Consider the following 25,016-nt stretch of genomic DNA (forward strand, 5'->3'; position numbering starts at 1 on the left):
GAATCCTTGAGTGTACTAGTATGGAAGAAGCAGCTTTCATAAGTAATAGTCAACGCTGGACCAATGTCCTTATTGTTTGTTGACTTACCAAGCCCAAACTTCTACTCAGTAAGCCACAATTCCAGTCTTGGAAACTGTTTGCCCAGCAGGTCTCCCATCCTGACATCAGTATCATTCAGGATTTCTTAGAGGACACAGTAATTGAAGCCGACTTGTTCAATAACCCTCCGATATCATCAACCGCAGAGATCATAAAATAGGAAGCGACATTCACCAGCGATAAAGGGCCTCCCAGTCAGGGGAGAAAGTGAAAGAATACTGACTGAATAACTGGTTGGATTTGCTTAAGCCGCCATTTTTATTTTTTGTTAGAAGTCTTCCCAAATCTTTCAGGATCCAAGGATAAGTAGAGGGCTCAGTCCTTGCCTGGACTGGGATCCCAGGGGGGTCTACACTTATCTCCTTCCGCCCTTGGTCTTCCTTTCTGGGGAGTGGGAGGAGACCTTGGGGTAGGAAAGAAGGAGAGAAAGGCATCCTTTGAACTGTTTTTCTTGTGGGAATTCAGCCAAGCTTCAGACCTAAGAATAATTGCTCCAAGCCCTAGTGTTGCCTTTACTTTGTAAATTTTTCTCATTAGGATGCAAATTGCCTGCCCCTAGTTTGGAAAATGTATCCTAGTGTTAGGAAAAAAAGGAAGATTTGAGTTAATGCATCAGCTTAGAAGTAAAAAAAAAAAATCCAAGAAAATCATGTTATGTTTCATTTAAAAAAATAGAATGTATTCAGGAATAGACCTAAAGCTCAGAGTGTAATATTTACAATTGTAAATTGGTACTGTGATACCTTGATTCAAGAACTACTGAGAAATAAAGCTCTTTTTTTAATGGAGTCAGCTGAATAAGAAAATAAAAATCATAATTAAAGAAAGCATAACGCAGATCTGCATTTATGGGCACAAATCTGGCAAGAAATCCTCAGTGCCAACCTTCTCCTTGCCAGAACCAAAGGGAAGCCAACTGGACAGGGCTTAGTTTCTGTCCCTTCCTGAAGTCCTCTCCCTTTCTTCTTTGGATTCTAGCAGCTCTAAGATCCCTCTTCAGTTCTTCCAAGCTGTCAGGGTCCTCCTAAAAGAGGTGCATTAAGAGGCTCTCTCACTAATCTGGAAGTGAAGAAAGTAACTCCTCTACTGCCAAGAGGCCAGTGTCCCGTTCATCTCTTCCCAAATCCTTATTTTAGCACCAGATCATCTGAGAATCGTCACTTTCCACTTGTAGACTCATCACAGATGAACTCAGTTAGTCCTTCGCGTTTTTTCAAGCCTTCCATTTTATCTCAAGTTATGGAAGGAGGCTTTAAAAATAATCTAGGCCTTGTGTTCCATGATATTATTTTAGCTCTCGGGGTTATTACAGTTCTTTCTTCATCTGACAACTCAATTCAGTTGGTAAGACATGTAGTTAGTTCGCTTTTACCAGCTCTATGACCCTGGGCAAATCGTTGACTTCACTCAGCCTCAGCCTTCTATCACTGTGGCAAGTATGTTTGGTGAGCATGTATTTCCCTGTGTTCTGATCTGCCTTGTGTTCATGACATGAGGTCTCCTCATCTGAGGGATGGAGGACAAAGCCATCCCCTCGCTCACAAGGGTTTTGCAGCTCAAATTAGGTAGTCCGTGAAACTGAAAATTCTAGGCAGCCCTTATTGTATCCTAAAGAAATGGGGACAGGACTTTGCAACACAAAGAACTCTGGCAACTAGAGACCCTCGTGATGACATGGGCATGGTACCCCCAGAAACCCAGGCAAACTATTATCAGAGGAACTCCCTTGCTCCTTGCTTACATCCTTGTGACTCTGAGCCTAAAGAACCCCATAACAATGAGTGTGAAACAGAAACAATTGTTTTAGTAATCATGGCGTACCTGGTGATGGAGAGATCATCAAAATGTCTTTTCTTCACTTTCTTCTTTTTACAGAAATTCCATCTGTCCTTAAAGGGAAAGACATTCATCAGCAAGCATCTTTCATCACCTAATCAGATCCTTCAATATACCGAATCATCCTCTGACCCCGGGATCAGGCAGAATCACTGAAGCGAAGGCGCCTTGTGATCCAGCTGTTGTGAAGTTGCCTGATATGTGACAGAGCACCTGGGAGCCATCATGACCAACCAGGAGAAGTGGGCTCACCTTAGTCCTTCCGAATTTTCTCAGCTCCAAAAGTATGCTGAGTGTAAGTATCTAGTACTTTGTGACATCTCAGAATTGATGATAAGCCAGTTTATCAGAGGCAATTGAGGCAACATGGGCAATGCGAAGTATGAAGCTCTTGAGATCAGAGGACTTAGGTTGGAATTTGTTTTGTCCCTTACTCCATTTGTGATCTTGGATGTCTATTTATTTATATTTTTATTTAAATTGTATAAATTTATATAAATTTTATATAATTTATATTTTATATTATATATTTATAAAAGGAGGGGATTGAACCAGATGGCCTCTGGGAGCCCCCAAAGCTCTCTATCTAATATCCTAAAATGTCCCTGACATTAGGCATCCCTTCTGCCATTGGGATCAGAGTTCATTCACGACTTTCCACACTGTGTTGCTGTGGAGTCATGGTCCTTCCTCTGTCCTCTATGCTGGTAGTCTTCCACTGTACCTTTTACATTCTATGGATATGAAGGAACAAGGGCCTTTCCATATATCATTCCCAGCTCTCCCAACATGGCCCATCTAACTTCTTCCCTGTCTTCAATGATCTTTCTGATATTTTATATGAAACATCCATTGGGCAAGTCATTGCTGGTTTAAAAAAAATATATATATATATACATATATTTTCTTCAACATCCATATATTTTGCCTATAGCAAAGAATAGCATTTGAGCCTGGCTTTTCAAGAAAAGAAATAGATAGTATGGGCGGGCTATAGGATGGCTTCCTTTCTGGGAGTTAGATCCCACATTTTCAAGTAATGGAAGGATGAATGAAGAAAATAGATCTGTCGATGTGGAATCTAGAATCATATTATTTGTTTTTTTAACTTCTTTTCAAGCTCTTCCAAAGGTTCTTTTGAGGCCTTTCCCCCTTTCCTTTGAGGCTTCCCCTGTTTCCTTTTTGGCATTGTTGTCCTCTTCTGAGTTTATATTTTGGTCTTTGCTATCACTAAAGTAACTTTCAAAGGTCAGCTTTTTTTTTTGTCTTTTGCTTATTTTTCTAGTTGTTCCCCCACCCCATTACCTTATCTATCTGTTGAGGTACTTCTTTGTTCTCGGGGGACAGAGAGCACTGCTCTAAGCTTGCAGAATATTCCTCTCTGGTCTTGGGGTAGGACTGACTGCCCTCATTCCTCATGGTGTATGTGGTGATGATTTGGCCCTGATGGCTTGCTCTGGGGAGATTTGCAGTTGTTTGGTCCAGCTATAATCAGCATCCTGTGCTGCCAGTCCCCTCGCTGTTTTGTGGGCTGGCCTGGTTTCTGCTCTGCTGCTTCCCTGCCCCTGCTGAGCAAGTCCCCTGCTTTGGGTTCCAGCACCTCCGGCACTCTGCTGCCACCTGGGAGTGAGTAGGTTCTTCTAGTTCCAATTCTCTGTCTCTACTGCCATATGGGATTGGATAGGTTGTTGTGGCTCCAGTTCTCCCTTTCTGCTCCCTTGTAGCCCCAGGGTTCTGCTGCCATGTGAAAGTTGGTGGGTTTCCTGCCTTCTCAGTCCTCTATACTTCTGTGGAACAGCTTAGTTTAGGCTCCTTCCAATTCTGCATCTTGCTTGCCTATGGCGGAGCTACCATGTATTGGGCTGTTCCACGTTGTGCCAGGTCTCAGCGATGCTGTGCTGTCTGGGCTGCTCTCCCCTCTTACCTCTGTAACACAGTAAGACAAGTTCCTCCAACACGTTTCCTTTATTTTGGGGTGATTGTGTGTGTGTGTGTGTGTGTGTGTGTGTGCGTGTGTGCGTGTGTGTGTGTGTGTGTGTGTGTGTAGGGATCAGAGAAGCAGAGCATCCTTTACTCCACCATCCTTGTTCCTCCCTTGCAATGCTGGTCTGACACTTTAAGGATAGATTGAAGCAATTTTCCTGCCTGTTTAACTGAGCTTAATTATGTTTGTATGCATGGTAGAGGGTAGAAGATCAGTTTTCCTCAAAACCCAACTCAGTTTCCAGAGGTCACACAGGACATCCTCTCTCTCCCCCTTGAATATGGTCTATTCCTTTCCACTTCCTATCCAGGCACTCACTCCACCATCCCTGTATCTTTTCCCCTACATCCCTCAGTCTGCAAGTCTCCGACTACCCCATGCTATTAGTTATAAAGTTTCTTCATCAGCCTCTCTCCCTCTTAATTCCAACTTTCCTTTACCTCCTAGTGGAAGCTGCAATACTCTTCATTATTGGCTCTTTCCCTCCCTTCTTTCTTACCTGTCTGCCTTAGTCCTCCATTCCTATTCATCCATTCTTCAAATGGGGCCACTTTCCCTGCCAAAGCTGGGTTGAGTCAAAATTAAATGATGTCTCTCCCACTTTCCCTAAAGCTATTACAACAGAGTTGGCCTTGCTGTAACCAAAACAGTTGGGATCTAAGCTGGTCTTGTTTCCTTCCAACTTGAGCGTTGAACGCCTGAGCCTCTTCTGATACTTAGGTCTTCAAAGGGTCTTCTGTAAGGAGCAGACGATTCGGTCCTTCTCACTTCTGTCCTTTCAAGGTAAACAGAGTGGCATCACTCATCCACTCACAAGTGAGCCACTCACATATTTGAAGACAGCCATTATCCTTCTTCCCACTCTTAGACCTACTCCCAGAGTCATTCATTCATTTATCCATTCATTTAGCCCATCTCAGCCACCCATCCATCCATTTATTCAGTAGACATTGCTGGAGTACTGCATTCATAACGCAGTGGCAAGCACCGGGAAGCTGTACAAAGTTTATAGCTGGTAAAGGTTCCTTGGTCATTAAACTCATAGCTTCCTGGTTTGGGGGGGGGGGGGGGGAGTAGGATTTACACTCAATTTTATTTCATTTTCACTTCTGAATTCTCTCTTTCCCTTACTCACTAAAAATTAAAGAACAACTCCTTTACAAAGATGAATAGTCGAGGAAACACACTCCTATATTATGTATGATCCCCTTCCCCACCTAAAATTCCTCATTTAGTACTCTGAAACCCTTTACTCTCTCCCTGTAGGTGTGCAGCACTTTTCATCATGAGGTGTCTGAAACGTAGTCCATTCCATTGTCATGATCCAAGTTCCTAAGTCTTTCAAAGCCCCCCGCCCCTTACATTATTGTTTTTATGGCATATATTATTCTCCTGGTTCTACTCATTTCCCTTTGGAATCATTTATATGTCTTCTCAAGTGTTTTTTTCCTTAAACCCACTTTCCTTTATTATTTCTTATAACTCAAACCATCCCTCCTGCACATACACCATAACGTATTAAGCCATTCCCCAGTTAAAGAACACTCTCTCAGTTTCCAATTCTTTGCCACCATAAAAAGAGCTGCCAGAAAAATGTTTCTATATTAATGTCCCTTTCCTTTTCTAAGAGCTCTTTGATTATAGAGCAAATCTATCACTAGGTGGCAGGGTGTGCGGTCCAGTCGTAGAGCTCTGTGCAAAGAGTTCCAGACGTCTCCTAACAATCATTGGACCAGTTCATACCTCTAACAACAGTTCATTAATATGCTTATTTTCCCACAACCTCCCCAGGATTTGTCATTTTCCTTTTTTGTCATCTCAGCTAATATGATATGTGTTGGATTATACCTCACAGTGGTTTTAATTTGAACTTCTCTAATGATTAGCAATTTAGAGCATTTTTAATCTAGCTATTTGTTGCTTGGGTTTCTTCCTCTGAAAACTGCCAGTTCTTAATCCTCTAACTATTTATCTATTGGGGAATGGCTCTTACCCTTTTAAATTTGAATTAATTCCCAATATATGGAGAAATTAGGGGGGAAATGTAGCCAAAAAGATGTTTCATTATAATGTAGTGCTTCTATCAGAAGTTCTTAGCCTGCTAGTGTGTAGTTTTAAAAAGATACATTTTGGTAACTACATTACAGCATAATGGATTACCTTCGTAATTCTATATGTTTTACTTTATGCATTTAAAAACATGATTTTGAGGTGTTCATAGGCTTCCCCAGACTGCCAAAAAGGTCTGGGATACACACAAAAGTTAGGAAGCCTTAGCCTAGTCATGTTGGCAAAGACATGGCACACTTGCTCTGGTGTGCCCAAGGAGACTGCTCCATTCCCCCTCTCCACAGCACCTGAGGACATTTTTTACATGTCCCACCCCTCTTCCCAGCAGACCAATGCAAGTACTCCCTCCACTCTCTGGGGTAATGTGGGGGGTTCACAGGCAGCTCAAAGGTGCAGTATGGGCACACGGTCCCTAAAAGGTTCACCAACACTAGGATAGACTGATAGAATACACACATACATGCACATTTAATAAATATTTAATGATTGATGAGTGTACCATGCCAGCACTACATGGAAAACACACCAGCAAGTTGGAAAACCAAGGCCTGAGTGAAATCCAAAGAATAACACTGATATTGCCATGGGGGAGCAGTGGATGTATGGAGAGGGTGAAGCATGAAGGAAGGCCAACTTCATATAAGAGATTTCAGTTTGCTATAAAAATGAGTAATTAAACCAACAATAAGTGGAGGGTGCAGGGAAGACTGGGTATTGCAGGTACGATTGAAAATGGCCTCTGTCATGATGGAAGCTTTCCCATGACAGGAATTTGGAAGAAGAGGAATTAACTTGAGGAATAATTTAAAGAGTTGAACTTTAGATAAGTTGGACTCAGATTGATGATAATGATATTCATATGCTTCCTACAGAGCCCTAGGTTCTTTAAAATAAAATTTCTCCCCTGATCTAAGGAATAAATTAAGTAGCAGTTGATTAAAAATCATTAACAAGAAAATTACATCATTGGTTCAGATGGAATTTATCTGGAGCAGAATGTTTCTAATCACTTAACTAGGGTCTCTATATGGAAAGAAGTTTTCCTCTGAGAATTAAATGCTTTGCAAGTCTATTCTTTCTCTTGTAGCCAATCAGGATACATTTTTACTCCCCTCCATTTCCAGGACAGAGATCTTTTTTTTTTTCTCAATAGGTAGAATGAGTTACAACATAAATGTCTATAGAAGAGGAAATTTTGTGGCTTTGGAAATAAAAATTAGCATAAATAATGGTAACATAAATTTTGTGGTACACAGGAAAACTATGTCATTAAGTAGCATTATTAAAATTAATCTTACTAAAAGACAGACTAATGGCTTAACTAAGATTGAAGCACAGTGCCTCCTCATTTGTCATTAAGCTTACTTCCATTTATTTAATAGCATAATAACAGAGGAAGTATTAGACTGATTCCCCTGAGCAATCTCCGACATCCTTGGAGAAGGAAGTCACCCCTGATTGGCATCTCTGCTTACCTAAAATGGCCATTATGTGAACTTCCCGTGAATTGGGACTCCAGCTGAGTCTGCCAAGAGTTTTCTGAACAATATAGCTCCAGTGATTATGCTTTGGGCTTATCAAACACAGTTATGTCTCTCCTGAGCTTTTAAAATCTCATTCTCAGCAAAGGCATGAGCCCACCATGGGCAGCCAGGCAAATGTGAGCTCACACTCTAGACTTTTGAAACATATGCTATGAAATTGAATGTGGGCTTTAGGCAAGAAAGACAACTGAATATATTATACCTAGAATTTGGGTCTGGCATGGGACCGTTTTACACATGTGGAGACTGACATTCTCTTAAATACTTGGAATATATAAATGGAAAAATTACTCTGCATGTATGCCAATCCATTATGTGGGAGGCTTTCTCTGAAAACCCTCAGAGTGGAGTTGAGTGAGTCCTGACTACAGGCAAAAAAGACCTGGGTTCAAATCACAATTTGCATACTTTTTAGCCAAATGATTAAGGGAAAGTCATTTAACTTCTCCTGGACTGAATGATGACTTGGTAATAATAATAATAAAACACAGTCATTATAAGGAAATGGGCTTTGTATGTATGCTTTATTATGTTTTATAAATGAGTTCCTTTCCTCCCTCCCTCCCTTCCTTCCTTCCTTCCTTCCTTCCTTTTTACTTCCTTCCTTCCTTCCATTCTCTTTCCCTCCCTTCTCTTTCTTTCCTTCCTTCCTTCCTTTTTACTTCCTTCCTTCCATTCTCTGTCCTTCCCTTCTTCTCCTTCCTTCCTTCCTTCTTCCCTCCTTCCTTCCTTCCTTCCTTCCTTCCTTCCTTCCTTCCTTCCATTCTCTGTCCCTCCCTCCCTCCCTCCCTTCCTTCCTTCCTCCCTCCCTCCCTCCCTCCCTCCCTCCCTTCCTTCCTTCCTTCCTTCCTTCCTTCCATTCTCTTTCCCTCCCTTCTCTTTCTTTCCTTCCTTTCTTGTTACTTCCTTCCTTCCATTCTCTGTCCTTCCCTTCCTCCCTTCCTCCCTTGCTCCCTCCCTCCCTCCCTCCCTCCCTCCCTCACTCCCTCCCTCCCTCCCTCTCTTCCTTCCTTCCTTCCTTCCTTTCTTCCTTTCCTCCTTCCTTCTTTCTCCCCCTTCCTCCCTCCCTCCTTCCTTCCTTCCTTCTTTCCTTCCTTCCTTCCTCCCTCCCTCCCTCCCTCCTTCCTTCCTTCCTTCCTTCCTTCCTTCCATTCTCTTTCCCTCCCTTCTCTTTCTTTCCTTCCTTCCTTTTTACTTCCTTCCTTCCATTCTCTGTCCTTTCCTCCCTCCCTCCCTCCCTCCCTCCCTCCCTCCCTCCCTCCCTCCCTCCCTTCCTCCCTTCCTCCCTTCCTGCCTTCCTGCCTTCCTGCCTTCCTTCCCCACCAAAAGTTTGGGCAGGCATCTGGGCAACGCCTTCCCTTGGGGCAGAACTCTGGTTCAAGGGCCCGCCCTGCAGGCTTCCTGCCTGGGCTCTCCCCCAGGCCTCAGGGCGGGGTCCTGGCCTCCAAAGAGCACCATTTTGCTGAGCTGTGACTGTGGCCTGCCACACAGACTCAAAGCCCACAGAGGGATCCTAGACTGGCTGTGATAATGCTACCCAACTCTGGAAGAATGCACAGGCCTTGTGATGCATTTCCTCCATAGACCCGAATAGCAGCTCTGGGACAATGGGAAACGCTGCCATTTTACAAATGTGGAAACTGAGGCATTCTGGGTGGTCAGTGCAGGTCTTCCGCCCTCAGAGCCCCCCTTCTTTGCATCCCATTGACATTGACCTTAAGAACATTAGAGTGGAAGACGGTCAGTCTAAGAGGCCCCACAAAGGTCATTGACTGCCAGGGCAGCCTCCTGTCTTCAAGGCGGCTTCGGCCATCACGATGTTTCTCACTTTCACGTTGCTGCTGTTTCTTCTAGCGAAGTCCGTTCAGAACACCCACCTGCCCATAGACGCACACACACACTACGCACACGTTTCAGCCTCGCCAGGCACCCATTCTAGCCACTGGTCTGGGCCATTCGCAAGAGTTCTTCATCCCATCAAGTCTTGGAGAAAAGGCCAAACACAGTGGGCCGGCCCCGATCTCAGACCCTCGGACCCTCCAGTTGGTATCTGGCCCGTTACTGACCCAGCCTACCAGCTCCTCCATCCTGGAGTAGTTCTCACAAGCCAGCTGGTCCGAAGGCACCATCAGTGGCTGAGGCTCAGAGGAGGCCTTCGATGCTTCGTTACCATCTCACGGTGCGGCTCGGCGCCAACAAGAAATACTGGAAACTGATGCTGAACTTTTCAGGTCTGACCAATGCGTCTGGATCTGGATCCTCATCCTTCTCCCTCCTTCTGGAATGACCTTTGAAGCCTGCCTGTGCTCTCTGACCTCAGCTTCCCAGCTAGCCTCCTCACCAGAGACATCGTAGAATGAGAGCTGGAGGGGAACTTGGGGCTCATCACATCCAGACCCCTCATTTTACAGATAAAAAGATAACATGGGTCTGGAGTCAGGAGGACCCAAGTTCAAATCTAGCCTCACCATGTGGCCCTCAGAAAGTCATTTAAGCTCCGTTTGTTTCAATTTCCTCATTTATAAAATGAAAATAAGAACAAAGAGGCATCATGATGGTTAAGTACTTGATACATAGCGTGATATCGATGTTAGCTGTTGCTGGGAAATGAGACCCAGACAGATACCATGACTTTGCCAAGGCTATTCAGGCAGTAAGAATCAGAGAGGAAATCGCTACCCATATCATTGGAATTCAAATGCTGGGTATTGACAACCTCCTTGGCCAAAGATTCTCTGAATCACTTTTAGAAAATTTGCTTCAAAGGGAAAAAGAGTGAGTCAGTGTGGCACATTCAAATGGCAGTGCCAGTCATTGTGTGGCTCTCACTGTCCCGAATGCAGCCCGTCCATTCTGATGCTAAGGTTTAGTTTATCTTTTTTTTCACCAAGCTCCACAAAGTCTCCCTATTTTGACTTTTATCTCCATGTAGGTTTGCCTAAGCAATGGCTGCCTTTAAGTCTAACCCATGTGGCGCCACAGCCATCCCCTCAATGTCCAGAGCTAAAGGGAGATGAGATCATCAGGCCTAACCTCTTACCCTCTACAAGCACAATTTAGGAAATAAAGATATTCAGGTGTAAGGACTCCACTGTGGCCTTCAAGGTGAAAGTCAAAGGTACCTCTTGGGATTCAAGGATGAAGGTGAGGGATACAGACACAGAGTCCTTGATGTTCTTTCCATCAGAGTACCATGGGATTCCGTTTTTCTGGAGGTCATTAGATAGCAGGGAAATCCTTTCTGGTGGTCCTATCCAAGAACAGTCCTGCTCCTTGAGAGCTTGAAGAGGGACGACCAATAAGTCGATCGGAGCCTTAGTTGTGTTCTTTATCCTTTTTTAGTAATAAGCTCAGTGTAGCAACTTCCAATTCAGAGAAATGTTTGGCCCATATGCAAATTCAAACATTGGTACTGAAAACAAAGTGTGCATGTGTGAACACCCCCATGAACCTTCATAAAGACGTGCATACCTTCACATTCACATAAATACTTAAGGGATCCTTTTTCTAATCTTCTCTGGTTTCAGAATCTGTAGGATAAACCATGATGAGTTTGAGGTTCTCCAAAAGAGAAATATGTTAAGTAGGCAGTGTGTACTTATGTGACAATCCTTTCTTCCAATCCCTGTGGACCCAGAGGGATTCACTGATTTTGCCCTGAAATAGGGGGAAGGAGAGACATGAACCTTCTTTGTCCATCACATCACTAAGCCCAGATAAAAGACTAGGAAGGAGCTCTTGTTAATCTTGGATTGTTTCAATAGCCATAGATACCCTATCTTTACATTGGGTCAAACTTATTGTCCAAGTTGGAAAGTGTGAATTGTTCTTTGCCTCCTCTTCTCACCCAACAGTCTTGCTTTGCAGAATTCCTGATGTCCCTGCCCACTTCTGGATCAGAGATAATCCATGGCTTGCATATTAATCACTTTCTTTGGCTATCTAGTATACTGCAGTTTCTGCTTTGTTTCTGTCCTCTCTTGGCATGAACAAATAAACTCCCTTGTGAACGGATGTCTATACTGAACTCTATTCAGTTTTTCATGGGTATGGGTGTGTGCACAGGGGAGGGGGGTATTGGGCATCCTTTAGTTGGCAGATAGGTAGATCTTGACCAGCAATGTGCAGAGTGACCTTACGTTGTTTATTTACTAGGCATATGCATTTGATCAAATACCTTCTCTCTATAAAGTGAGAGTTGACCTAGATGGCCTCAAATGGTCCTCACCAGATCCACATGAAAGCTATCTTATAATAGGAAGAGCACCATATAACTTAGAGCCACAATGAACCTCACAGTCATTTAATACGGACTAGAGCTTGAAGATATGGAAAAAGAGGATGAGAAAGATAGAAGGAGGATATGTTAATTCATCATAGTTGTAAGTTTATTAAAGTCTAGACACTTTTATTATCATGAATAATTAGCACGATATTAATCCTGATGTTATCTTTATGTTTGTAGTGCTTTAAACCTTAGAAAATGTTTCCCTCACAACTCTGGTAGGTAGCCTACATCCTCTGTTTTATAAAAGAGAAAATAGAAGTTCTGAGTTCAAGCAATTTATCTGAGAAAAGTCCAAAGGTTTTGTTTTTTTTCATGTTTCTTCAATCAAATTGCTTACATGCAAAAGGACAGTACCAATGATGCACTAGCCTTCTCCTGGAAATAATAATGGCTGATGTTTACATAATAAATTCAGTTTTGCAAAAACACTTCCATCTACTTTTTCATTAACCTTAAAAATATTCCTGTGAGATGGGAACATTAGGTGTGACCATCTCTGATTTTCAGGGGGAGAAAATGAAGTCCAGAGAGGTGGTATCTTTGACCGGTCAGGGATTTTACCAATGCTCCAAGCAGGATTTATTGTTTATTTAAAATTCTCTGTTGATATTTGACGTTTATATCCGATTTAAAAAAAAAATATGACTCTTCCCCACCCCCAAACCCCTGTCCAGCTAGTCATTGTTTATAATGATGAATAAGAAGAAAAGAATCAACCAAGACATCAATTAAGCATGACAGTATTTTGAGTGGTTGGGATCTGGAGACCCTTCCCTCAAGTCTTCCTTTAAAAAGAAGGGAGATTAGTGTATTTTGTGTGAAAGATCTAATGAAAAATAATGAAGTATCTATTACATTGTTTCAGGCACAGTGTTAAGTAATATAGCTACAAATACAAGAACAAAAGATAGTCCCTGACTTCAAGGATCTTACATTCTAACCGATTAAAAATATAGAGAGTAAATTTCTATATCCATACAAATATAACAAGATTCATTGTTACACTTCCATCGCATTATTTCCAGTTCTCTCTTTATTATTGTTAGCTTTCCTGTTTGTACTGGTGAAGTCATTGTATCTACTATCTTGCTGCTTCACCTTACACTCACTTCACTGTGTATCTGTTCTCATAAATCTCCTCATACTTCTCTGAATCCTTTTTTCCTGGTGCTGTAACATCCTATTACGTTCATTCACTATAACTTCGTTAGCAATTCCCCAGTTGTTGGCCATTGACTTGTTTTGCTACTATAAACAGAGCAGGAATAAATATTTTGGTGAAGATTGGCCTTTTCTCTTTACTGATGACCTCTTTTGAATACACCCTTAACAACCAGCCAAAGGACTTTTTAGTCAAATTCACAGTGTTATTCCAGTTACTTTACATAGTGTTTGGGGCATCCACCAATAATGAACCTATGCCTTTGTGCAACCTTCTAATATTGACTATTTCCTTTTGCCATCTTTGCTAATTCTGTGGATTGTTCTGATTCCCCTTGTCCTTATCGTTAGTCATTTAGGGTGATATTTCTTATGGTTGTTGGTACCTTCAAATTCTTCTTAATGTTTCCCCATATCCTTTAACTACATTCCTTTGGGGAATATTTTTGGTCTTATATTTATGTACATTTTCTAAATACCTTGCTTCTTGGACCATTATCAGAGACATTTAATTATTTCCCCCCAATCAAGTTTTCCTTCTTTTCTTAGTTGCATTGCTTATTAGTGCAAACACTTATATTTCATTTAATGAAAAGATCATTTCATACCTGAGAAAGGAGAAAATGGGATATCAAAAGGTCAAGAAAGTCATTGCTGATCTTAAAGAGAGCTACTGAGCTGGGGGCAGAGTCTAGGACACTGGACATGGCAGATTTGAGGCAAACTCACTTGTTTGTCTTACTGTTTTCCTTCATACTCAAAGAGGACCAAAATGACATCACCATGCTGGGATCAATGTACAGAGTGTCTGACTGTGGCTGATCAGACCCATATGAGCTCCCAGAAGATTCCATCCCAGACTAGACACAGAGAACATGTTGGAACATTTAGGATGGTCATTCAGCTTCTGCTAGAATCTCTCCAGTGGGCTATGCTCAGAGCATGGGAAACACTGTATGTTGAAGCATCCCATTTGGCCTTTGAGAAGTAGCTCTTGCTCTTTGGGATGGTCTGGCCATTGTGCTTTCTGAAAGACCAAGTCCTAGCCAGCTTAAGTGCCTTGGTACAGAACTTGGCATGAGTCCAGGAAAAATGGGCTTAATCAGCTCTACTGATGAAGGGAGTTTCAACAAGGGAAACTAGTACTTGTCCACAGCATGGAACAGATTTTCTATTTTGAGCCCAATAAGAAATGTATGAAGAGCTCGCCAAATCCCTAGGGTGTTCAGCTTGATCCTTTCTCCTGAATAATTGTGCTGCTTTTCCCACTGTGGTTTGCTGGGGTTCTTTTGGTCATCATTTTTCTCTCTGGAGAAAAGAATTGTCTCCTGAACTCCCACTGTTTGCATTTCTCATTTTTCTGGCTTTCCACTGCCCTATTTTTCTATCTCCATCTCTGTCTGCTCTCCTCTTTCTTTTTTTCTCTCTCCCCTCCTCCTTTCCTTCACCTTCTCTCTCATCCTTCTTTTCCGTCTCTCATCCCCTCCCCTCCCCTCCCCTCCCTGTCTACTCACCTCTGGCCTCCTCCTCCTCTCTCTCCCTAATTCTCTGGTTCCCTGTTCCTCTCCTAAGGGCTCCATGAATCCATCTTTGTTCTTTTCTCCATATCTTTCCTTGATGCTTTTTTCTCTCTACCTTTCCTGTAATCTCTGTCTCTCCTTCTTCTTACCCCTCTTTCTTGCTCTTTCTCATTCAGTCTCTCTCTGTCTTTCACATACTTGAGAGCCTCAAAGCCTCCCAGGCTAGATAATCCTCTTCTCCCTTTAATTAGGGCTTGTACTTCTCAGCTGTCACTTCTAAATTGCCTTTTATTTTGAAAACAGCATCTGTGAAGCAAAGGGGGCAAACATTAAACTATAGGAAGAAACAAATACACGTGGAAGATGGCAAAGAAGAAGACTTTGATCCCCATTCCCGAGCCAAAGCTCCAGAAAACCAGCCCATGGCATACTCCTGCTTCCCATGGCCCAGAGGGTGCATTGTTGTGGCTGCTCTTCAGAGAAGTCCAGGCATAGCCCTGAGTTGTCAGCAAGCAAGCCCTCCTTAATGAGCTGTTTTCTGGCCATCTGCTTGTCTTGCTCAGGTTGTGTCAGGTTCCTTTACTGTATCTCGTGTCCCTCACACCCCTTAATTAAAGACACTAGGGAAAACGGTGAAAGTCCTTGTTCCTCCGAGAGGGAAAGGTGGTGGCAGCGCTGGTGGGTGATGGGATGTGGGCCTGGAGGGCACCCAGGAAAGGGGTGCCTTAGTGATGGGGCTGCAATTTCTGCTTCCTTAATTGGCTGACTCCTGCCTGCCCTGGTCCTTAGGGAAAGAGCCTGAAAGCTTCTTGGCCCTTTGGCGTTTCTGCGCTCTCTCATGAGCTGCCTTTCTTGCTTATTTATGATTTGGGGGCATTTTAACAGCCAGAAAGCAGCCACTCCGTTATTAGAACTTTAATTCAGATGACTTCCAACACAAAGCAAGCTAAACCGTCTTTTCATTATGGGCTGATTCTGCAGAAGATTTGATTATGTTAATAAAGCCCTCATCAAGGTCTGGCCAAGGCCATCTTCTGTGAAGAGCAAGCCAGATCACTAAATATTTTCTCTTATTAGCTGGGGATTTTTTTCATGGGTGGGTGGCCCTTGATGGCCCCTTAGGTGACTTCTGACTACCAAAATCGGTGATCTGGAGGCATTAACCTTTCAGAACCTGGTCCCAGGAATAGGCTTTGGGACCTTTTAAGTAATGTTGCTTTGCCCAAGCATAGGTCCATCAGGCACCGGATGGATGATTCACACTCAGTACAACCCAGTGTGAATGAGGGATTGGGAAATAAGGGCAAGGATCAAGAGCAGGTATATGATGTTCAGGAAAGGGAAAGCGGGATAAAAAGGACATATTTTGCCCTTTCAAAAACCTCATCCCTCAAGAATAAACATATGAACAAGAACCAAGGTATGTTTTGCACACAATTTTACAATTATTATCTCATTTAATCTTCACAATCTTTGGGAGGCAAGTGCTCTTATTATACCAATTTTACTATGAGGGAACTGAGGCAGACAGAGCTGAAATGACTTGCCCAGGCTGGGAACTATATGAGGCTGGATTTGAACTCATGTTCCTGATGCCTGGGCCAGTACTCTCTCCAGGACTCCTGGCACTAGACCCCATCTGTGGTTCAAATAGCCCTCCCTTGTAAGGGCTCTAGCTTCCTTACAGGCTCTGTGTGTAGGGTATCCTACAAGAAGCTGCCACGCATGGCCCCATTCAGCGACTCCTCCAGCTCTAAGTTAACAGGGATCTTCTTTTCTGCTTATGCGTTGTCTCTACCCCTACGCCAACACCACCAGCACCTTCCTTTTGCTTGGGAGCCTTGCAAAGACTTGCTCCCAACAACCCTGTGACATGGGTACTCTCTATGTCGGGGCTCCATTTGTGGAGACTGAGACGGAGACATGTTTGGATGAGTTTCCCAAAGTCAGTCGGTGATGTCTAAGGCAAGATTTGAACTTGGCTTTTCCCCACTGCGAGGCCAGAGCTCTTGCCCCCTGCGCCCCGCCGGCCCCCAATGTGCCGGCAGACTGACCGTTGGCCCTCGTGGTCTTGGCATCTTCCTGGGACATCGTAGGCTCGTCGCAAATGCTGGCTGCTTCCTAGCAGGGACACGGCAGCTCGGGTAGGGAGCTCTCGCTGAGGGGGAGGCGGAGGCTTGCTTTCTCGACTCTGGGAATGGGCGCCTTCAGACAAGATCCGGAGTTCTCTGGAGGGCACAGATTGGCGTCTTCATCCTGGATGGACGCGAGACCTTTAGAAGCTGCCCTGGGTAGGGGGGGGGGAAGGGGTGACCAGCGAGCCTGCTCCCCCACCTGAGGTGGTCCCCGCGCTGCCCTGCCATCAGGAGGCAATGGGGCGCCTGGCAGGTGAGAAATCCGCTGCCACTGGGGGCTCCTCCCGAGGCCTCGTCCAGGGTTGCCATCCCCCGACAATCGGCACGCTGCGTCCTGGGGATTCTCTAGATTTATTGCAGCCATGTCCCATTTGGGGGGCTTGAAGCAGAAGCCTCCGCTCGGGCTGCACATGGAATTTTGGACTCTTGAAATGTGCTTGTCTTTGCGAGAGAAATAACGGCTCTACGGAGCCAAGATCCTTGGCCTCCCCAGGAACTTCGGGCAGTGGGCAGAGCTGGCCTTTGTAGTCGGCCCATTTCACAGAGGAGAACGCCGGGCTGCCCAGACCTCGGAGGGCTTGCCGAGGGTCCGTGTTTGAACCCAGGACTTCCAGGCCTTCACGGTTTCCACGTGCATTCATGGCACTTGCAGACGTAGGCGCCAGCCGCCAGGACCGAGAGAGACTGCAGAGCTGCCCTCGTTCACTGCGACTCCTTTAACAACTGAACCGAGGCGGGGGGAGCCCCGACGTCACTGGAGGGGGAAAGGGCTGGGCAGGCAGCAGCAGACCTGGGCTGGCACTGGGCTCTCTGCAGTCCCAGGGGCCAGGCCGGGCCGCGTCTTCTCCCTTCTGGCAGCTCTGACCCACTGGAGCCCCTTTCTCTGGCCGACCCTCTTCTGTGCCCTCCTTTTACCCGATCCTGGCCTCGAGAACACAATGGCCCAGGGGAAGGCAGAGGACTCGCTTCAGACCCCATCTGGGCCATTCACGCTCTCCTCCACGTGGCCCAAGAACTTCCGTGGCCCGGCTTTCTCCAGGTTAGCAAACCTCCAAACACCCCAATACCGTACACAGAGGGAGGCCGGCCGCTCCTTCCACCCCTCATCTCCATCCCCACCACGGCCCGCCTGACCGGAGCGAGCACTGCCGATTGCCTGCCTGGCCCACTCTGCACAGCCCTCGGCCCCTGCTTGTGCGTCCTCTTGGTTTCCCCCAGTGAAAGCCAGCTTCGGATGAAGGTTTGGGCTTGTGAATAAACACGTCACGAACACGCACTGGGCACCCAGTAGAGAGCCTAGAGCTGGCCCCCGGCCATCCTTCAGCCAAAGGTGGCCTCCAGCCTTCCACCCCCCCAGCCTCAGCCTCCTCATCTGCAAAATAGGTAGAAGCACCTTAGAAGGGCTCTTGTCTGGGCACTTCATCACTACGCCTGGCCCAGACTGTTCCCAGCAGCCCCTCCACTCCCTCCTTCAGGTCTCTTCTCATGAAGCCTCTCCCAGGGCTGCTGCATGGACTAGGACCAGCCTTGGAGACTCCTACGACTGGCTGTCGCCCACACTGAAGACCTTTTACTAGCTCTGGGCAGCCGGCGGGGGGGGGGGGGGGAAGGAGGGCCTGGAGGGACCCAGGAGCGCCAGGACTTGGGAGCCTTCATCCCTGCTGAGCCAGGCCTGCTCGCGCCCCCTTCAGTGTTCCCCTCCTTCCTCCTCGGTACTGGGGTTGGCTGAGGCACACCTGGGAGCACAGGGAAGGCTAGAGGAGTCAGGAGTCCCAGGCCAGCCTCCCCTGGGCTGCCTTTTTATTCATTGTCTGGAATCTACCCTTTAGGAAAGAAGACCCAGCCTGGGGCTCTTTGTAGGAGGTTGGCCGCCATGGATGGGCCCATTTCCCCTTCCCTTAGTGGGATTTTGCTCCCTCAAGAGAGCTTGTTCCCCCTAGGGTCTCTGAGGTAAGTCCTGCTTCAGGGTTCCAGGAACTACATATTTATTCTCTTGTTCTGTTGTCAACATATACATACACAGTCACAGCAGTGAGGGCAGAGGGAGGTCCTGGATTCAGATCTGGCCTCAGACACCCCTAACTGCATGACCCTGGGCAAGTCACTTAACCCCCATTGCCTAACCCTTAGAGCTCTTCTGCCTTGGAACCTATACACAGTATTGATTCTTTTTTTTATTTTTTTTTTCACTTTAAACATTATTTTATTTGGTCATTTCCAAACATTATTCATTGGAGACAAAGATCATTTTCTTCTCCTCCCCCCCCAACCCCTTCCCACCACCTCTCCCATAGCTGACACACAATTCCACTGGGTGTCACATGTGTTCTTGGTTCGAACCCATTTCCATGTTGTTGGTATTTGCATTAGAGTGTTCATTTAGAGTCTCTCCTCAGTCATTTCCCCTCAGCCCCTGTAGTCAATCAGTTGCTTTTCCTCGGTGTTTTTACTCCCTCAGTTTGTCCTCTGCTTGTGGATAGTGTTTTTTAGATCCCTGCAGGTTGTTCTGGAACATTGCATTGACACCAATGGAGAAGTCCATTACGTTCGATTGTGCTACAATGTATCAGTCTCTGTGTACAATGTTCTCCTGGTTCTGCTCCTCTCGCTCTGCATCACTTCCTGGAGGTCGTTCCAGTCTCCATGGAACTCCTCCAGTTCATTATTCCTTTTTGCACAATAGTATTCCATCACCAACATATACCACAATGTGTTCAGCCATTCCCCAATTGAAGGGCAGCCCCTCATTTTCCAATTTTTGGCCACCACAAAGAGTGCAGCTATGAATATTCTTGTACAAGTCTTTTTCCTTATTATCTCTTTGGGGTACAAACCCAACAGTGCTATAGCTGGATCAAAGGGCAGACAGTCTTTTATCGCCCTTTGGGCATAGCTCAAAATTGCCCTCCAGAATGGTTAGATCAATTCACAACTCCAACAGCAATGAATTAATGTCCCCACTTTGCCACATCCCCTCCAGCATTCATTACTTTCCTTTGCTGTTATGTTAGCCAATCTGCTAGGTGTGAGGTGATACCTCAGAGTTGTTTTGATTTGCATCTCTCTGATTATAAGAGATTTAGACCACTTTTTCATGTGCTTATTAATAGTTTTGATTTCTTTGGCTGAGAACTGCCTGTTCATGTCCCTTGCCCATTTATCAATTGGAGAATGGCTTGGTTTTTTGTACAATTGATTTAGCTCTTTGTAAATTTGAGTAATTAAACCTTTGTCAGAGGTTTTTATGAAGATTGCTTCCCAATTTGTTGCTTTCCTTCTGATTTTGGTTACGTTGTTTGTACAAAAACTTTTTAATTTGATGTATTCCAGATTATTTATTTTGCATTTTGTGACTCTTTCTAGATCTTGCTTGGTGTTAAAGTCTTTCCATTCCCAAAGGCCTGACATGTATACTATTCTGTGTTCGCCTAATTTTCTTATAGTTTCCTTCTTTATGTTCAAGTCATTCACCCATTTTGAATTTATCTTGGTGCAGGGTGTGAGGTGTTGATCTAAACCTAATCTTTCCCACACTATCCTCCAATTTTCCCAGCAGTTTTTATGAAATAGTGGATTTTTGTCCCAAAAGCTGGGATCTTTGGGTTTGTCATATACTGTCTTGCTGAGGTCACTTACCCCAAGTCTATTCCACTGATCCTCCTTTCTGTCTCTTAGCCAGTGCCAAATTGTTTTGATGACCGCTGCTTTATAATATAGTCTGAGATCTGGGACTCCAAGACCCCCTTCCTTTGTATTTTTTTTCCATGATTTCCCTGGATATCCTTGATCCTTTGTTCTTCCAAATGAACTTTGTTATACTTTTTTCTAGATCAGTAAAAATTTTTTTGGAAGTTCCATGGGTATGGCACGAAATAGATAAAGGAGTTTGGGTAGGATGGTCATTTTTATTATATTGGCTCATCCTACCCATGAGCAGTTAATGTTTTTCCAATTGTTCAAGTCTAGTTTTAGTTGTGTGGAGAGTGTGGAGAGTGTTTTGTAGTTGTGTTCATATAGTTCCTGTGTTTGTCTCGGGAGGTAGATTCCTAGGTATTTTATTTTGTCTAAGGTGATTTTGAATGGGATTTCTCTTTCTAGTTCTTGCTGCTGGGCTGTGTTGGAATTATATAGAAATGCTGATGACTTATGTGGGTTTATTTTGTATCCTGCAACTTTGCTAAAGTTGTTGATTATTTCAATTAGCTTTTTGGTTGAATCTCTAGGATTCTTTAAGTAGACCATCATGTCATCTGCAAAGAGCGATAACTTGGTCTCCTCCTTGCCTATTTTGATGCCTTCAATTTCTTTTTCTTCTCTAATTGCTACTGCTAGTGTTTCTAGTACAATGTCAAATAGTAGAGGTGATAATGGGCATCCTTGTTTCACTCCTGATCTTATTGGGAATGCGTCTAGTTTATCCCCATTGCAGATGATATTAGCTGTTGGTTTTAGATATATACTGTTTATTATTTTTAGGAATGACCCTTCTATTCCTATGCTTTCTAGTGTTTTTAGTAGGAATGGGTGTTGTATTTTATCAAAGGCTTTTTCTGCATCTATTGAAATAATCATGTGATTTTTGTTGGTTTGCTTGTTGATGTGGTCAATTATGTGGATGGTTTTCCTAATGTTGAACCAGCCCTGCATCTCTGGTATGAATCCTACTTGATCATGGTGAATGATCCTTCTGATCACTTGCTGGAGTCTTTTTGCTAGTATCCTATTTAAGATTTTTGCATCTATATTCATTAGGGAGATTGGTCTATAGTTTTCTTTCTCCGTTTTTGGCTTGCCTGGCTTTGGGGTCAGTACCATGTTTGTGTCATAAAAGGAATTTGGTAGAACTCCCTCCTTGCTTATTATGTCAAATAGTTTGTATAGTATTGGGATTAACTGTTCCCTGAATGTTTGATAGAATTCACTGGTGAATCCATCAGGCCCTGGGGATTTTTTCTTAGGAAGTTCTTTGATGGCCTGTTGGATTTCTGGTTCTGATATGGGATTATTTAAGAAATCTATTTCTTCTTCTGTTAGTCTAGGCAATTTATATTTTTGTACATATTCATCCATATCACCTAGGTTAGTATATTTATTGCCATATTGTTGGGCAAAGTAGTTTTTAATGATTCCCTTAATTTCCTCTTCGTTGGAGGTGAGATCCCCCTTTTCATCCTCACAGTATTGATTCTAAGACAGAAAAGGTTTTAAAAAAATACATATAGGGTTTTCTGCCATTCCATGCTCTGTAAGAAGAAATGAAGCTATTTGAGAATGGAAATAGAGGGTTAGCAATATGAATTACAAAGCTTATGCTTTGGAGTCTAATCAATAAACCTGTGAACATCAGTTAAGCACCTACTGTGTGCCAGGCACAGTGCTAAGTGTTGTGGATACAAAGAGTCCAGACTGTCCCTGCCCTCAAGGAGCTTGCAATCTCATTGGGGGGGGGGGGCGGACAACATGCAAAGACTTCTGCCAAGGAAACTACATACAGGCTGAATAGGAAAAATGAGCAGAGAGGAGGCCCTCAGATGAAGATGGCGTGGGGGAGGCTCCCTCCTTTCACATTAAAGCCCCCTCAGTCCTTTCCCCCATCCCCTGCCTCTCCCACTTTAGGGTTACCTTCTTCCCTGTGCCTATTCCTGATGCCTCAATCTCTCCTGAGCTTTATGGCAGACTTCCCTTCCCTTCTGTTTTACTCCTCCGAGTCTCACAGGGTCCAAGGAATTCTGGGTAAAGTGATCTCCTCCCCTGAAAGTCCATAGACCCACTTTATTCTCTTCTTCCCGTTACCTTTCTTTCATTAGCTTAGGCTCCCTTAGACTAGGGAGGGCTGAAATTCTTTCTAGTCCTGGCCACCATCCAGCTGTTCCTCCAGAATTTCCCACTGAGTCTCCCGACTGCTCCCCGCTTTCTTGATTAAAGATGCTTTTCCTCAGTCATCAGGCCACACCCGGAGGAGACCAATTTGATCCAGTCCCATTTTGTTGTTGTTTATAAGTCCTGAAGGGATCGGATCGTCTCCCAGACTTTCTATGCCCGTGTAGGACATTTCCATTATTCATGAGGATGGTGCCCTCTCCAAGAGCCCCACTATGATGGCTTATTGTAGTGTGGAGGTGATCCTGCCTCTGAAATCCAAACGCTCGGAGTCCTTGGCCCAGCTCAGGCTCGTAATCCATTTCCCTGGTGTCTGGACAGTCCTTGAATAACTTAATCATAGCGGCAGGGCAGCCGAGCTCAACATACACTGGGTTCTAAATGCCATTTGTCGGAGACTCGAGAAGAGTCTCCATTTTGCGATCATTTGGGGAGCTCTGCTTGCTTTAACCCCTCCCCCTTCTGCCCCCGGAAAGAGAGCAGACCCTGCTCAGCCCCATTTATGGGAAAGGAGGGGCTTTTCGATGGATCTGAAGTGATGAATGTCCACGATGGAAAACGGGGAGGAGAAAGCAGTTGCTGCTGGTGTAAGAATTGCTGGGGAGAGCTTCCCCAGGACTAAATTTAACCTCCAAGAAGAGTCACAGTTGTAGGAAGCATATTGAAGTCAAAATGAGCTTTTATCCTAAGAATAGTGTACACCGTGGAGCTTAGAGGAGAAATAATTCCATGAAAGGAGTCGAGGGAGATTGAAGCCTGCAGCACATGACGAGGGAAACTGAGGCAGAAGGAGAGAGCTGCAAGCACAGTGAAGTGGAAGAATCAGCTGAGATGGAGATAATGCTGTGCGTTTGGTCCCCTGCAAAAGCCCCAGTCCTCTATGGGGTGTCCCGAGGAAGCTTCACATTGCACAGAGGCTTTTTGGATGCCGGGGAGAGGTGGTAGTCAGAATCCTAATGCCTTGATGACAAATACTGACGGTAATGATGGAAGATCTGGGCTCGGAGTCCAACTCCACCATTCCCCAGCTTGGACGAGTGAACTTGGACAAGTCATATCCCTCTCTGATTGCCTCTCTCGGAAACAGGGATACTCAACTGCTACTTGTTATAATCACAGCATTACCCACCGGAAGGGAAGATTCTAAGGATCAAATGAGATCAACTGTGCCATCCGCATGAAATGATAAAGGGTCGGGCAGTCAGCATTCCTTCGGTGCTTCCTCTATACCAGATGCCAGGCATAGAAATGGAAAGAAAGAAAATCTCTGCCCTTAAGCAGTTTACATTGTAGGGGGAGAAGACAGCAGAGTAGAGAAGAAGGAGGAGGAGAGCCAAGATACCTGTGCGAGGTCATGGTGCCAAAGTCCCGAGAACCAGGAGAGCACAGAAAATGGAAGTTTGCAAGCCTGGGCCATCTCCCAGCTGGAAACTGTCCACCCTCTTCCCCTCTAGAATCTCCCCAATAAGAGAAGAGGGCTAATGGGGAAGAGGGAGAGCTATTCCAGGGTAAGTAAGAAGGCTGCTGAGACACAGAGGGAAAATCCAGAGTTAGAGGAGAGCCAAGTGTAGAATAGCTATATCTATCTATATTTATATGTAGGAACTTTTCACTATTATCAGTATTATTAGCATTAATAATAGCAACATTAATCATAAGGAAGAGGTGTTTAGGGGAGCAGGGAGCAAAGGACACAAGTGAAGATGGAACCAAGCCACACTTGGTTCCCAGTCAAAGGCATTCCATAGAGAGAATCCAGTGATGAAGCAGGTTTGGGGCTCTGACTCAGAGAAGAAGATCTGATGGTCACAATGATTCTTCCTCCAAAGAGAGGTCACAAAACTCATGAAAGGGTTATAGCTATGCCACAGTTTTGTAAAAGTTAAATTAATTTCTAATAATAAAAGATTTATATTTTATGAAGTTTATTAAAGATTATTAGAAATCAAGGATACAAAATAATAAACCACATGTCTAGGCTGATGAGCCATTCACAGCCTACTTACTACATGTTGCAATCCCTGAGTAGAGGAAGAGAGTCTTGGGAAGCAGAGAGTCCATTAAATACTCAATTGTGATCTCGCCAGGTGGAGACTCAGGTGAGATTATAGGGAATTCTGGGAAGTACCAAGGACTTCTGGGGATTGAAGTCTGGGGTTCAAATCTCCATTTTTACCAAGAGCTCTGGACTTGGGGTCCTGCAGTGCTGATCCAGGAAAGATCTTCTTCCCATGGGTGCCTCCCAGAACTGTTCTAGACCCTGAAGTCACAGACAAAGGGCACAAAGACATGCCCACAACCAGCATTGATGAGAAATAAAGTCAGGTAGATCTGGCCTTTGATAGAATAAGAGGGCTGTTAGCAACATGTACCAGTTGCACTCAGCTAAAGGAAGGCAGAACAGTCAGTCCCTCCCATTTAGTTTGAAATCAGCCTTTTCTCTTCCTGTGCTGGGAAGCCACACACCTCCCAGGTTCTTGGGGGAAACTGAGGCCTCT

At 44.5% G+C, this 25,016-nt stretch overlaps 1 protein-coding gene across 2 annotated transcripts in view; it reads left to right on the forward strand.

Annotated features, from left to right (window-relative positions):
• Positions 1–25,016, forward strand: part of DGKB (diacylglycerol kinase beta) — a 643,039-nt gene that overhangs the window by 95,660 nt on the left and 522,363 nt on the right. For both annotated transcript variants that reach the window (XM_056800573.1, XM_056800574.1), the window contains exon 2: positions 1,976–2,231. In XM_056800573.1, the coding sequence (XP_056656551.1) occupies positions 2,162–2,231 (70 nt within the window). In that variant the 5' untranslated portion in view covers positions 1,976–2,161. The remainder of the gene's footprint in view (positions 1–1,975; positions 2,232–25,016) is intronic.

Source organism: Monodelphis domestica, chromosome 5 (assembly GCF_027887165.1).
Source record: "Monodelphis domestica isolate mMonDom1 chromosome 5, mMonDom1.pri, whole genome shotgun sequence".
Taxonomy (NCBI): Eukaryota; Metazoa; Chordata; class Mammalia; order Didelphimorphia; family Didelphidae; genus Monodelphis; species Monodelphis domestica.